We start from the raw sequence: 15,677 nt of genomic DNA, 5'->3' as shown, positions 1-15,677 counted from the left end.
ATTTTCTGGGCCTTCAAGTCAAGCAGAGTGAAGAAGGAACTTTTATTTGTCAATCTAAGTACACCAGAAACTTGCTGAAGAAATTTGGAATGCAAGACTGTTCAAGTGCATCCACTCTCATGGCCACTGCAACAAAACTGGATAAGGTTACTGGTAATTCAGTAGATATTACTGATTACAGAGGTATGATTGGCTCACTTCTCTATCTAACTGCTAGTAGACCAGATATCATGTTTGCTACCTGTCTTTGTGCAAGATTTCAAGCAGATCCAAGAGAACCTCACTTAACAGCTGTAAAAAGAATCTTTAAGTATCTTAAAGGAACAGCTGATCTAGGATTATGGTATCCTAGAGAATCAGATTTTAAATTAATAGGTTACTCAGATGCAGATTTTGCAGGTTGCAAAATTGACAGGAAAAGCACAAGTGGTAGCTGCCAATTTCTTGGAGGCAGGTTGGTTTCTTGGTATAGCAAGAAACAAAAGTCAATTTCCACATCAACTGCAGAAGCAGAGTATATTGCTGCAGGAAGCTGCTGTGCACAGATTCTCTGGATGAAGAATCAGTTACTGGATTATGGGTTAACATATTTCAAAATCCCTATTTACTGTGATAATCAAAGTGCTATTGCTATGACAGGTAATCCAGTTCAACACTCTATGACAAAGCACATCAGCATCAGGTACCATTTCATCAGGGAACATGTGGATGAAGGTACAGTGGAATTGCATTTTGTTCCCACAGATCAACAAGTAGCAGATATCTTCACAAAACCACTGTGTGAAGCTACCTTTACAAAATTGGTAAATGAACTTGGAATGATTTCAGGTTCTTTCTCTAAATCTGCTTAAACTTGTTCTATGTTATCAGACTTTATGATCAGTATTTACAGAATTAATCTCTTTGTATATTCTGTGCATTAATTGATAAATGTCCTTAAGTACTGACTGTTGTCTGATATATGTTTCTAAACTCTGATAAGTGATATGCCTGTTTCAGTAACTATTCAATCCTATGAGGATAACTGTGCTAGATACTGACCTACTAGTCTTCAATAAACAAATGATCCCATGAAAGAAGTAATTATTTCTGTGGAAATCTTATGACACAAGCAAATTCTGATACTTGAGCTTAGTTTAGTTTACTTTATTCATCTTATTACTAAGTCCCAAATTAGAATAATGCTACTCATCTGTTTCAGTTCTGATTCTAGTAAAACTGCTGAATGTACTAAGTGCTGATAAACCTCACTTATCAAAAGAAGAAGAACAAGAATCAAAGAATAATATCAGGTACTCCTTTGAGATCTAGAGTAAAAATGTGAATGGGACGACCCAAGTGCATAGCTGGTATTAAGTAAATATGCATTAGAAAAGCAAAATATTTTTCTTGGTGACTTTTCACACTCTATGATTACTGGATAAATACTCTGATAATAGCATAAATTCTGATAAGCAGTCGTGACTCACTTACACTGAGAAGCCACTGTAAAAGAGAATTTTAAAAGATGCATAAAATTAGCACAAAAACAGTTGAGGTGGACTCATGCATGAACTCATTTATCAGTAGGTTTCAGAATAATGACAGCTCTTTAGCAAAATTTTAATTATGACTTATTTCTAAGATGTACTGAAGTAGATCAGACTTTACTCTTTGTCTGTTATTTAGCTTAATGCACACACTAATCACTCCATCTGAATGATGAAAATTTCTGTGGTGGTCTATGTTATTTTAGATAAACAGTCATTGTGTCATTTTTGCACAAATTCTGAGGACAAGTTCTAGTTACACGTTCTGATGATTAAGTTCTGACGCTCATAACTAAGAACTTGTATGAGTATTTACTAAGATGAGCATTCCTTTTTTGAGTTAAGAAATTATGTTCTGATGACTGTTAAGTTCTGGTATAGGTCTAAGTTCTGATTTCTCAGTCTAATCCTTTACTTGGCTTATCTTTGAATGAAATTTAATAACAGTCTCAGTTTGTACTCGCATATGTTGAAGTGGAAGATTAATAGTCACTATGATTAGGATTAATGGTTTTGTACTTGAACAGTCCACTGTTTCTTATGTCTTGTGCGGTCTAGACCATGATTCCTCTTTCCAATGACTGTTATTTTTTTTCAAAGTCTAGGGAGACGAGGTAGAATTAATTCTACCTGTCATCATTAAATATCTTTGCGTCTCTTGGCATTCTCTTGCCTATATACACAGCCACTTCACATTAGTCTTCTCATCACACTTGTATCACAAATTCAGTCTTGTTTTTCATTTACTATCACAAATGGATGAATTTGGCTGGTTCTACAATTACGGTGATGAGACTGAATCAGATTCTGAGGATCAGATTCCCTCTTCAGAACCTGTGGTAAATGAAGCTGAGAAGGCAACTTCTCAGACGGATTCTGCAATTGGGGGTTCTAGGCTTCTCAAGAGGCTTAGACGTATGACGGTTCCTGAAACTCCCAAGGAATCCAAATCAACAAGGAAGTACAAGAAACAGAGGGCACAAAGGCCAGTTTCAGATGATGAGGAGGAAGCAGCTAAGGAAGGGGATCAGGAATCTCTGATCTCACAAGACAAGGAATTTGCTCCAGTCACTTCTTCTCCATCAACTCCATCTCAGGATCCTGTATCTGACAAGGCTAATTCACCTTCTATGTCTCTTGTTGATCCAGGCACAAGTGCTGAAATTGATATTCAGAACCTAGTTGTGCCTGAAATACTTTTCTTAGAAGCTCCAACAGCAAATAATCCTTCCACAACACCTGTTACTGATGCTGTTCAAACTCCTGAGTTATCACTAACACCTTCTCTGCATCAAGATGCTGATGATCAGATTTTAGGTGAGCATCAGGATATGGCTGTTGATCAGAACTTAGTATCAGATCAGCAATTAGAGGCCATTGCTACTCACACAGTTGTCTTATCAGAAGATACTGATTCTCTAAGTTCTGATGCTGCAAATGTTGGAGATACTGGTGAGGCTGCTACAACTGTAGATGCTGATGAAGCAGGTCCTTCAGGATATACTCCTCCACTGACTCTTCCTAAGTCTGAACTGGTAAAGGAGTTTGTTCTCAGGGATGCACCAGTACCTTGGAGTGAAACTCCTGCAGGACAGGAGTGGACTAAGGAATGGAACTCAGTTTCATGTGTTCCAAATGCTTTACATCTTGCTGAGCACTTGACTAAAGCTGATGAAATGTTACATTCTGATGATTTTAAAACCCAGCTTAGAGTCACTGCATTGAGTACTAAACATCTACAAGGTCTTCATTCCAACACTCATGCAGAGCTACACAAGATTCAGGAGAACTTTATCAAACAGGAACAAGTTTGGAAAATTGATAAGAAAAAGTTCTTCCAACCTACCATTGACAGGGTTGCTTATATTGAGAAAACTCAAGAGAAGCAACAAGCTCAGATTGATCAAATTCTGACAAATCAAGCTTCTCAGCAATCGCAACTTACTGAAATCCAGACCTCAGTGGAACTACTTATCTCTCTTTTATTACCTGCTGATGCCAAAAAGGGGGAGAAGGTAATTAAGTCCAAATGCAAAACCAACAAGTCACTGCAAGGAAAGGATGATGGAAAAGATGACCAAGGAAACTCTGGAATGGGTAGTGGTCATAGTCAAGGTAGAAGGTTTACATCAAGACAAGCTAGTCACAGAACAAGTTCTGATACTGGGAAAAGAATAAGTTCTGCTGCTGGTAAAAGGATAAGTTCTGATGAACTTCTAGATCTTGATGAGGAAATGTCAAGACAGTTATTTCTTCAAGAAAATCCAGGGATGGACTTGGAAAGTTTAAAGGAAGAAGAAGCCAGACTTAAATCAGAGAAAGTCACATCTAAATCTGAAGCTTCTGGTAAAAAGTTACTTCCAAAACCTAAAGGCATTGTGATCAAAGAAAGGATACATACTGAAGAAACTTTGGCTAGATCACAACCACAGATAGATCCAAGATCCAAGGGTAAAGAAAAGGTTGGTGAACCTATCAAACCTTATGTACCTCCTGAGGAAGAAGAAATTACTGATGGAAAAGATGATCTTGCTCTGACTTCAAGAAAAGTTCTTAAAACAACCTCTGACATGGATCAAGTTGTTCAGAGTCAAGAAATTGTAAGTTCTGATATTCAGAAGAAGCAAGTAACCTCTGACAGTGCTCAAGTTAACTTGATATCAGAAAATAAATCTAAAACACTCCTACCAGGATTCACTAAAGCAAAACAGACTCAATCTTTGAAGACTACTCCAAGTGGTTTTGAAGCAAGAGTAGTTACTGGAAAGGAAGCTAGAGATAAAAATGGATTGGGAAGTGCTGATGAAAGAAGAGTACACAACACTACCGATGATCCAACTTCCTTGAGTGAACCAGGTATTGGAGCAACTCCTGAGAGATTGAATCAACTAGAATCTGTACAGATGGTTTACCATACCTACTTGAAAGAATACATCATGTTGTATTTCATGACAGATGGTAGGATTTATCATATAAGACAAAATGCCATTCCTTTGAAGTATTTTGAAGAATTGGAGCATGTACTTTTCTTACTTCAAGTGGATAACAGAATAACAGAGACTGCTGCAAACTACTTAAAAGAACAGATTCAGAGACAGAAAAGGCTTTATTCTGTTAAGTCTGACAGCAGATATGTTCCAAAGTACAGAAATCACAATGGTGATATTGTTGATATGAAGCCTAATACTGCACAGATCAGAACATATCTTGGTATTAAGGGGCTTGAATTCAATCTAGAGTCTAACAAAGCTTATGTCATAAGACTAGATCGGGAGTTGAGAAAAACAAAGATTAATGATCTCAGAGCTGCAATATTTCAAACTGGTGAAGATACTGCAGAGCTTAAAGATGTCAAACGGAGAATGATTGATGAACTCAGATATGCTGAGAAATGTTTGTTGAAGAATTATCTCAGAACAACTCCTGACATCAGAGAGATCAGAAAATGATGAAGCCAAGTCAAAGATCTACAACTACTTAAATTCTGATGTGTATACAGACCAAAGTTGTTATCAGAAGTTGAATTGGTAAAAGCTTTAAGGACTGTAAGTTGTAGTTATCTTGTCTATTTCTCATGCATTTGTACTTAATGTTTTTGACATCATCAAATATCTGTTAAACTTGTATATTTTGCTAATTTACAAGTTGGGGGAGATTGTTAGATATATTTGATAATGTCATGGCTAATATGTTTTATGTTTAGATTTCAGATCTTATTTGAACAGAACAAATCAGTACTTAACTGATCAGTACTTATACTGGACGTCAGAACTTAAGGGATATCAGTACTTATGTTATCAGGAGATAAGCATCAGGAGATAGATATCAGAACTTAAGTGCTGAAGGACGATCAGATAAGGACAGTAGCTGATTGAAGTTAAGAAGATCAAGATAAACATAAGAAGAGATATGCATGAAGAAGGAATTCCGTGAAGAATGGAATACTTGGAATAGAAGATATCTGATTGATATATATTAGGAAGCAGAATTATATTCCATATCAATTAGCGATTATCTTGTAACTGTGTAGTATATAAACACAGACATAGGGTTTACACTATAAGTGTTATCATTATCGAGAATATTATTTACTGTAACCCTAGCAGCTCTCGTGATATTTTGTTCATCACTGAGAGATAACAGTTCCAGATTGTAACAGAGTTTATTGTTTCAATAAAGTTTATTTTCTGTTACATAAGTTCTTGAAGTTTGATTTGATTGTAATAAACACTGTATTCACCCCCTCTACAGTGAAAGTGTGACCTAACAGGATAATCCTGCACAAGTTAGTTAGGGGAAAAAAGTTATTATCCGATAGTATGCAATTTATAATTTAAAGTTCCCACTATACTTCGGTATTATCCAAAATTAAATGGTACCGTAAAATAATTTTAATAGGCGGTGCTCCGACCATATATATTTAAATTATTAGTAGAGGGTGTAACCACGTCTACTCCGATCATATATATATTTAAATTATATGTAGAGGGTGTAACCACGTCTACTCATATATATGTATATTTAAATTAAAATTATACCTTCTCAGTTTCGGCAGAGTTTCGTGCTGATAACGTGCTGTAATACACTAGTAACAATAAAGGAGCTACTAAATTCAAGAGTAATATGAGAGGGAAATATGAGCATTGAAAGGAAACTCGGTACTAGTTTTTTTCATTCTGCAAAGTCATCTATTTATAGGCAACGTGAAGAACAAGAGCATTAAATGCATTTTCATAATTTCTACTACTAAGACTAGGTTTACTATTTTACCATTGACTTATAAATTACAATCAGTTATAACATAGGATAATTAATAGCGCATCAATTTTCCTGTCCATTTTCTACTGATCCAGGTACTCGAGCAACATCAACCTACCATGATTCTCCCGGTCATTATGACGACTCTAATTGCCTTCATGACTACTGCCTACATTTTCTCTCTCTAACATTACTCCTAATTCTTGGGTACTAACGCCATTCCCAACCTTACTTTAAGTGGTCAGAATTGTTACCAAGGCCAGAAATTTTTGTGCATCGACCTCGTCTACGTTATTAAGCTTAACTTCATCCAACTCTACATTTTTTTTCACGGACATTTAGTCTGTTGGAATGATATTCTTTTCCAATAGAAGAGTGATATATCGTGTTGGATGAAATTGATATTTTTTAATCACCATTTTGATTTTGTTTAGCAAGAAGGAAAAAAAATATAACTAAACAAATTTGTGTTATTTTACATCTCAGTTCAATTCTTATGAATAGGCGAAAACTAGATAATGTCTGAACACACTTAAAATCCTGAAATTTTAGGTTAAATCAATCACTTTAAGCTCTCGGTGCATAAACTAGATTTTTATGATTAAACTCTTTTTAAATTTCTTTCACAAACTCTTATTTTATGCATGTGATATCATAATAATATTACTGGAACATTTTTATTTCTTTCCAAATGATTTATTTATTAACCGTTGTAACAAATGTCAATACTAGTTATTGTAGGGATGTCAGAATTTTCAGAATTGATGGATATTCGACCGAACTAACATGAATGATTTGTAATGAACCTGATTTTTATAGTTCAGTTACAGTTTGATTTTTATTTTCGAACAATAAATTTTGTTCGGATTCAGTTTCTAGGCGAATCGAACAAAAATTCGAACCAAATACCCGATTCGACATAAAATCAAACTTTATCGAAGATGATATTTTAAACTTAATATATACTTTCATTATATAACTTTACATAATACATTTATATAATTGGGAAATGATCTCATGATAACTTAATTTAATCGAGTAACTATTCATAAAATAGTTTAAATGGATTAAGAGTTGGTTAGGTGATTGACAAAGAAGATCTATTGACTTGAAATGAAACACATGTAAACTGAGAAATATAATCGACTAAAGTAATTAAATTGAAATACACGTAAAATAAGAAAAATAACCGACTACAACAAGTAAATATGACTAATAAGTAATTGAGTATTTAAATGATATAATGCTAAATTCAGTCATACATATTCCATTATATTTGCAACAATTTGGTTATACTTTATATAATTTTCTGGTTTCGATTTAAACATAGAAATGAATAAAAAATTGGCAATTCAGATTTAGATTTCACTTTTTAAATTTAGTTCAGTTCGATTAGAATTTGGTCTTGATAAAAAAGAAATGCTATATTTTCAAAAACTGTTCCAAAAATGGTTTCAAAATATTTAGTTAGCAACATATTATTAATTATTATTTCATTAATAATTAATGATAGGAGTCCATGTGCATATAAGTTCTACCGGTAACCCTAGGTCATATATCATTTTGGAATCATTATTGGATACTTACAGTATTACAGATTTCGGAAATCGGAACTATTCGGTTGAGGTACCAATTTACGATTTATCGGACGATTTTTAAAAAATCGGTTGATTTATCGGGGATTTATCGAAAATCGGTCAAATCGGATCAATATTTTTGACCGATTTTTGAGCGATTTATCGGCGATTTTTGAAAAATCGGCCGATTTCTATAACAGAGTATACTTAGTATTAATAAAAAAATATTAAATTTATGGCGGTAAGTCTAGCTATAGTAGCAGTCTTGTCCTAATAATCATGTTACATGGCGGCAAAGGCAACAATAATACCTAGTTATAACCATATTTCAAATTTCTCAACTGTCACTCTATGGAACACAAAAATAAAACGAGCTATAAAACAAAACCAGCTTCATAAATCACTAATTTACTTCACACAAATGAAGCAAAACAACATTCAACCCAATAATTTAACCTTCCCATTTTTAGCTAAAGCATGTGGAAAGCTCACAAATCTATGTAACTCACAAATCATTCATACCCATGTTGTCAAATCACCTTATTGTTTAGATAAATATGTACAAACAGGTTTGGTTGATATGTATGTGAAATGTGGGAGAATTGAGTTTGCGTGGAAGGTGTTTGATGAAATGTCTGAGAGAGATGTTGCGTCATGGAATGTAATGGTTTTGGGGGTTTGTCAAATGGGGGATTTGAGTAGGGGATTATGGTTGTTTAGTGAGATGAGGCTGAGTGGGGTTGAGGTGGATTCGATTACGGTTATTGGGTTGGTGCAGTTGGGAGGGTTTGTGAAGGATGTGAGGTTTGTGAGTGGTGTGCATTGTTTGGGGTTGAGGGTTGGGGTTGAGGGTGATGTTTTGGTTGGGAATACGTTGATTGCTTCGTATGCTAAGTGTGGGGATTTGGGGTCTGCGGAGAAGGTGTTTTATGGGATTGGGTTTGGTTGTTTGAGTGTTGTGTCGTGGAATTCTTTGATTGCGGGGTGGGCTTATGGTGGGCAATTGATTAAGGCGGTTGGGTTGTATCGGATGATGCTTTGTTATGGATTTCGGCCCGATGGTAGCACTATTCTTAATTTGCTTACGTCGTGTGTTCAACGGGAAGCATTGAATTGTGGGAAGAGTTTACATTCACACGGGATCAAAGTGGGTTGTGATGCTTATGTTTCTGTGCTTAATACACTGATTTCTATGTATTCCAAGACTGGAGATGTTTGTTCTGCGAGGAATGTATTTGATAGCATGCAAGAAAAAACATGTGTTTCATGGACAGCTATGATTGGTTGTTATGCTGAGAAAGGTGATTTAGACGAGGCTATGGTCTTGTTTCAGTCCATGGAAGCAGCTGGTTTAAAGCCAGACTTGGTTACTGCTCTTTATATAATATCCGGTTGTGGACAAATAGGGGCACTTGAAACTGGGAGATGGATTCACAATTATGCTGTTTTAAATAAGTTACGTAACTTAGTGGTGTCAAATGCATTGATGGACATGTATGCAAAATGTGGTTGCATGACCCTTGCTAGAGAAATCTTTAGCACCATGCACGAGAAAAGCATAGTGTCATGGACAACTATTATTAGTGGGTATGCTTTAAATGGAGAATTCAAAGAAGCATTGGATCATTTTGAACTGATGGTGGAGCTTGGACTAACACCAAATCATGTAACGTTCCTTTCCGTCCTTCAAGCTTGTAATCATGCAGGTTTCCTTGAGAAAGGTTGGGAGTGTTTCCATTTGATGGTTAATGTATATGAACTGAGCCCTCAGATAGAACATTATTCTTGTATAGCGGATCTTCTTGGACGTAAAGGTAGGCTAAGAGAAGCAGTAGAATTTGTTCAGAATATGCGTATTAGACCTGATGCGGGAATATGGGGTGCCTTGCTTAGTGCTTGCAAGATCCACCATAACATAGAGATAGGTCAATATGCAGCTGAGCGTCTGCTTGAAATTGATCCCCAGGTTGCAGCACCCTATGTCGAAATGGCTAACATCTACGCTTCAGTAGGAAGGTGGGATGGAGTGTCGACAATGAGATCAATGATGAAAGACAATCAAGTGACAAAATACCCAGGACAAAGTGTTGTTCAAGTGAATGGTAAGACTCATACATTTACGGTGGAAGAAAGATGTCATCCTGCAGATCTACTTATATATGATGCATTAGATGGTTTGAGTTTGCAGTTAAAAGAGATATTCGACTCTGCATTCATTGAAGAGATGACTATTTAACGTAAGCAAGTTAGTCAGTGGTTCGGACAGGATATATATTTATCTAGCTAGCTTGCTTCCTAAGCACTTGCAGACGAAAATTCATTTTCTTTAAACTAGTACCAGCCTACTAGGACTCTACACCAGATCTCGAAAATGGAACTAACCTTATGAGTTGATTATATCTATCAGAAAGATAAAATCTATAAAAGGGAAGGCGAAGCATCCAGATTTAGAGATACTAGCATTTGTGAATGCTTTTGAGACTTGAGAGTGATGATCTTGGGAGGAGAGGTTGGTAACTATTGCTATATGCTTGGATTGCACAGATGGAGGATGCAGTAGAAACATATAATACTGGTGACTAACTGCTTAAGAAAGCAGTTCAAAGGTAGTAAGCTCATAAAGTCTAATTATAGAAGCAACACATCTATTTTTAGAAAATAACTATAGCGTGTGTGGGCGGGGGGTACAACAATGGTTTTATATCTAATATTTATGTTACAGAAAGAAAGGAAGAAAAAATGTGGCCATTGAACAAATATGGCAAACCATCTGCCAACTCATACAAATGCAAAACTACAAATATAGATATATTATTACATACCTAAACAATACATGCATATGCATAGAATCAACTGCGTTCTTTTATCTATCTTTTTCCTTCCTCTGAGGACTATTGAAATTTAGGGGAAATTGTAGAAGAGAAGAGGGATGTGGCGGTCAGGGGGAGGTCACGTTGGAGGAGAAAAGAAAGGCTTGGTAGCGGTGGCAATTGACAAAGACAAAGGGAGTCAGTTTGCTCTTAGATGGGCCGTCGATAATCTTCTCTCCCGTGGCCAAACCGTCGTCCTCATCCACGTTTTGCACAAACAACCCAATCCTATCAATGATTCACCTACTTCATGTATATGCATATACCATTATAATCTTCTTTTGATATATCTGGTTGTGTGTCTATATATATGCATGTATATTATTGATACATGATTAATTTTCATATAATTTTCTGTTCATGCATAAATTATTCACTTCTTTTCTTTATTATTCTAATATCATTCTGCACATTCATCTTCCTGAGTTGTGATCTCTTGAGCATAAGTTAATCTTCGATTTTGTTCTTAGTTTGTTGTTCTATTCATGTTAAATTGAAACCTTGTACTTGATATGGTTGAGCCACATTTCTTAAAAAAACGGCTCTAAATTTAAAAAATGTTACAATCTTGCCAAATCGCCAAATATTTACTATACACTCCTGTATAAACTGTGAGACACCATAAGTCCGTGCAGAATGTAAAATCATTTTTTACAAATAGTTTTGTTGTTTAATCTGAATAGATGGGAGAAATGAAGTAATGTAATATGAAGTGCTGCAGTTGCCCTGGCTCTTTTACATGCAGTTTCCGCTCTAACAGTGCTGCACTGGTTACTTCGTGAATGCAGTGATAAACAATTCAATTGTTGCTGACATTAATGGTGATGCATCTGCGAACAAGCAGCAACTTGAGAAGCAGACTAAAGATTTATTCCTTACCTTCCATTGCTTTTGTACCCGCAAAGATGTAGGTTCTCTACCTGTTTCATTGTTTGTGCTACCATATCCATACATGAACTCAAGATCCATAAGTTCTGTTATATGTATGTATAGATAATGTTAGATGTGTGTGTTTGTGCGTATTATACATGGTTCTGCTTAGTGTCAGAGAGGACAGTACCATGACGAGTTATTATGTACCTGGATGACAAGTAATCCTTTCCAGTAAACAATTTGTTGGATTATGCTTTCTGTTTGGTGGACGCCAATGCTTTTCTTCTATCATTTAGCCAAGGGTTGCAGTTTATCTGTTTAAAGTGTTTATAAAAACATAATATAGGAATGATATTACAGTAAAACTAACTTGTGTGCATAATGCAACAGATTCAATGTATTGATGTGATACTTGAAGATACAGATATAGCAAAATCATTAACAGAATATGTTAATTATACTGCTATAGAGAACTTGGTTCTTGGAGCCCCATCTCGACATGGCTTTATCAGGTAATTTATGTGTTCTTAATCTTATAATGTACTTAAAATTGACAGAGGCTTTTCTATAACTTTGTAAGGTAACTATATTCAAAATGCCAATATATTATGGTGGAAAATGCATTTTTTTTCCTGGAATGATTAAGTTTGTCCGCATAAGGATATTGGGAGTATCAAAGCCATGGATATCGTGCACAATTCGTAATTCTACAAAAGAAAAGGAATAATTATCCTAACATTGAACCAAGCGGTAGACTAAACCTCGTAGAAATTCTTATGTTGATTATGTTGACTGAGTTCTCCATAACTGTTTTCTGCAGGAGATTTAGGATTTCTGATGTTCCTGGTAATGTGTCAAAAGGGTCACCAGATTTTTGCACCGTCTATGTGATCCACAAAGGAAAGATCTCATCTGTAAGGAATGCGTCTCGTTCAGCTCCATTCAATTCACCTCTTTTAGCTCAAATTCAGAAACAAAATGATAACTATAGCTTCCAATCTGCTGCACCTTCCGGAAATAGCTTCCAGTCTGCTGCACGGTCGGGACATAGCTTCCAAAGTCATGCACGGCACAGAAGCTTGAGTATGAAAGGTTTGTTTTTGGCGGTTCGAAGAAATGAGTGTGCATTCCACATGTTATTTCTTCCGTAAATATTTCAGATGTTGCCTCATATTTGTTACAGGAGCAGAAATGATACGTCAGATGCCTCGTAACTTACAAGATGACCATGAAACAATCAAGTAAGTATCATGATTAACAACAAAAATACACACACACGCACACTCGCTCACACTTGTTGTAATGTGAGATAAATCTTGTAGATCCTGACATTGTGGAACATATGGCAAGTAATAAAATTTTGAGTAGGCCAATTGAGCACATTTCCACTTAGTCATGCTAAGAACATAATGGGTAGTTTATTTACGGATTATTTATTATTGTTTGAATTGATTCTGATTTTTATTATATAACAGGCAGTCTGCACAGAGTAGGGTAAAAGATTTAAATGCGAGGATTAGAGATGTTTGCGACTCTGATACCGACATATCATTTGTAAGCTCTGGTAGACCCGAGACTGATCGAATGTCAGCCATGCTCCATGATAGCTTGGATGTGGGAAGAACTCCACGGATGTCTACCAGCTCAGACCATAGTGGTGGCTCATCATTCCAATATAGAGGCAGGGATTCTGACTTTAGCTCCCTTAATGATTTATCTTCCCGATCCTCATTTGAGAGTGAAAGAGCATCAATATCATCCACTAGCACCACGGTAAATGGAGAAATAGACTTGGCACCAGCCTAAGCGTCAATATATTGATAAACATTTCTGGCTTATTGGTGCTTAAATAAAATTGCAGGATGATGCTGAAGCTGAAATGAGGAGGCTAAAGCTTGAGCTACAGAAAACGATGGAAATGTATAGCACAGCCTGCAAAGAAGCATTGACTGCTAAGCAAAAGGTTCATAGTCATATATTAGAGATATACAGTCGTATTGATATATAGATGAGGTGTCAAGTAGCATATTTAAATGGTTTGTATGTATGCACCCCAGGCAGTTGAGTTGCAGCGTTGGCGGATGGAGGAGGAGGCTCGAATTGCTGCGGAATCAGAAATGGACTCTGCAGAGAATGAGAAAACAAAGTCTATGGCATCCATGGAGACCTCAGAAGCATCCCAAAGAAGTAAAATGCATTCTCAAAACGAATCGGAGAAAAAGCAAGAGGAACCACATTATGAATTCCGTTACAGGAGATACACAATTGATGAGATTGAAGCGGCAACAGAGCATTTTTCCAGATCTCGGAAGATTGGGGAAGGTGGTTATGGCCCTGTATTTAAGTGCCGTCTTGACCATACACCAGTTGCAGTTAAGGTTTTGCGTCCAGATGCGACTGAGGGTCGATCACAATTTCAGCGGGAGGTAGAAGTTCTAAGCTGCATGAGACATCCTAATATGGTACTACTAATGGGTGCCTGCCCCGATTATGGATGCCTGGTTTATGAATACATGGCTAATGGTAGCTTGGATGATCGCCTCGCTCAGCAAGGAAACACACCACCACTATCTTGGCGACATCGATTTAGAATTGCAGCAGAGATAGCCACAGGGCTTCTTTTCCTCCACCAGACCAAGCCTGAACCTCTAGTCCATCGTGATCTCAAACCTGCCAACATTCTTCTTGACCAGAACTATGTAAGCAAAATCAGCGATGTTGGACTCGCTAGGCTAGTTCCTGCATCCATTGCAGACCAAGTTACACAGTACCGAATGACATCAACAGCTGGGACTTTCTGCTATATTGATCCAGAGTATCAACAGACTGGAATGCTTGGGGTAAAGTCTGATGTCTATTCCTTTGGGATTGTGCTTCTACAAATAATAACAGCCAAGCCGGCAATGGGTTTGACAAGTCATGCCACGCGGGCTATTGAAAAAGGGAATTTTGTGGAAATGCTGGATCCTTCTGTTCCTGATTGGCCCGTGGAAGAAGCAATATGCATAGCCAAGTTAGCACTTAAATGTACAGAGCTCAGACGGAAAGACCGCCCAGATCTCGGAAAGGAAGTTTTGCCAGTGCTTGATCGACTGAGAGACCTTGCGGATGAAAACATGTAGTATATAACTAGAAGAGCGCTTTGTACCTGGTATTCACCAGTCACAGCTAATTTATGATGTGTTCTGGTATACTCTTGTGCTCCTGCAGAGCGACTAATAGAGATGATTTACATGCAATTATGTTTTTGTATAGTGGTTTTCTTCTTCATAATTTTAAAACCCTTTACTTAATTGATATTTAGGAGCTCTGTAGCTTGTTTTATTTTTAGAATGGGGATAGTAGCTATAAAGTTGGTGCAAATGTTTTGCAAAGAATGACTATGTTTTAAAATCTCAAGTCACCGTGTGTGTGAATATATGTATTGGTCAACAGGGTGTTGAGCCTGTGAGACAGTCGTAACATGTATTGTAGAAAAATATAAGATCATTTTAGGGTCTTTCTCTGACTTGAATCTAATCTGACGTCACATCAAATGTAGTGTTTATTTAATATGGTATTGAAGCTCCGAACGAAGGGTCTCAGTTTTGAGTCTTCCCAAACCCATTTGTTTAAATTTAAATATTTGTTTCGTTATTGGTATTTGGTATAAAGGGTTATGTTTGTTTAATTGTACGATTGAGAGAGAGTTTTAAAGGGAGTATAAGATTCTCTTAGAACGTTTCACTGGTATATCATCTTTAGTTACAGCTAGAACAAGATGTTTGCATAATCTGGAATATCCAGACCAAAATCTAAACTCCAAATCTTATTACAAAACGCTCAACACAATCAAATAGATTAAAATCTTGCTGTTCTACATTCTACTGCTATCTTACACATCCCACAATTAGTCTCTCTGATGAAAGAACACACAATTTTATTGATCAACCAATACTCCGTACTGGCTTGGTTGACATGTAAATATGAGTAACTGATCGATACCTTCTTCGTCTCTTAGCTAGCCTCATCAGACTCTCCGATAACTGATGATTACTAGAACTCCGTTCATCATCAACATTTTCATGGCT

The 15,677-nt window shown here is 36.5% G+C and overlaps 2 protein-coding genes across 3 annotated transcripts; both read left to right on the top strand.

Moving 5' to 3' along the window:
• The first annotated feature begins 8,127 nt into the window (after nt 1-8,127).
• On the top strand, nt 8,128-10,115 carry LOC141673027 (pentatricopeptide repeat-containing protein At4g19191, mitochondrial). Its single transcript, XM_074479762.1, has one exon. It carries the CDS (start codon nt 8,151-8,153, stop codon nt 10,098-10,100), a length of 1,950 nt encoding a protein of 649 aa, XP_074335863.1. The 5' UTR covers nt 8,128-8,150; the 3' UTR covers nt 10,101-10,115.
• A 238-nt stretch (nt 10,116-10,353) lies between these two features.
• LOC141673026 (U-box domain-containing protein 52-like) lies at nt 10,354-14,904 on the top strand. Of its 2 annotated transcripts, XM_074479760.1 has the most exons (9): nt 10,354-10,470; nt 10,770-10,986; nt 11,523-11,641; nt 11,998-12,119; nt 12,428-12,699; nt 12,791-12,848; nt 13,083-13,380; nt 13,469-13,570; nt 13,665-14,904. In XM_074479760.1, exons 2-9 carry the CDS (start codon nt 10,794-10,796, stop codon nt 14,727-14,729), a joined length of 2,229 nt encoding a protein of 742 aa, XP_074335861.1. In that variant the 5' UTR covers nt 10,354-10,470; nt 10,770-10,793; the 3' UTR covers nt 14,730-14,904. The 2 variants fall into 2 exon arrangements, with proteins under 2 accessions (XP_074335861.1, XP_074335860.1); XM_074479759.1 differs by lacking the exon at nt 10,354-10,470 and having other exon boundaries at nt 10,484-10,986.
• Nucleotides 14,905-15,677: the final 773 nt, after the last annotated feature.

Source organism: Apium graveolens, chromosome 7 (assembly GCF_009905375.1).
Source record: "Apium graveolens cultivar Ventura chromosome 7, ASM990537v1, whole genome shotgun sequence".
In the NCBI taxonomy this organism is placed as follows: domain Eukaryota; kingdom Viridiplantae; phylum Streptophyta; class Magnoliopsida; order Apiales; family Apiaceae; genus Apium; species Apium graveolens.
This window is presented reverse-complemented; position numbering and strand designations above follow the sequence as displayed.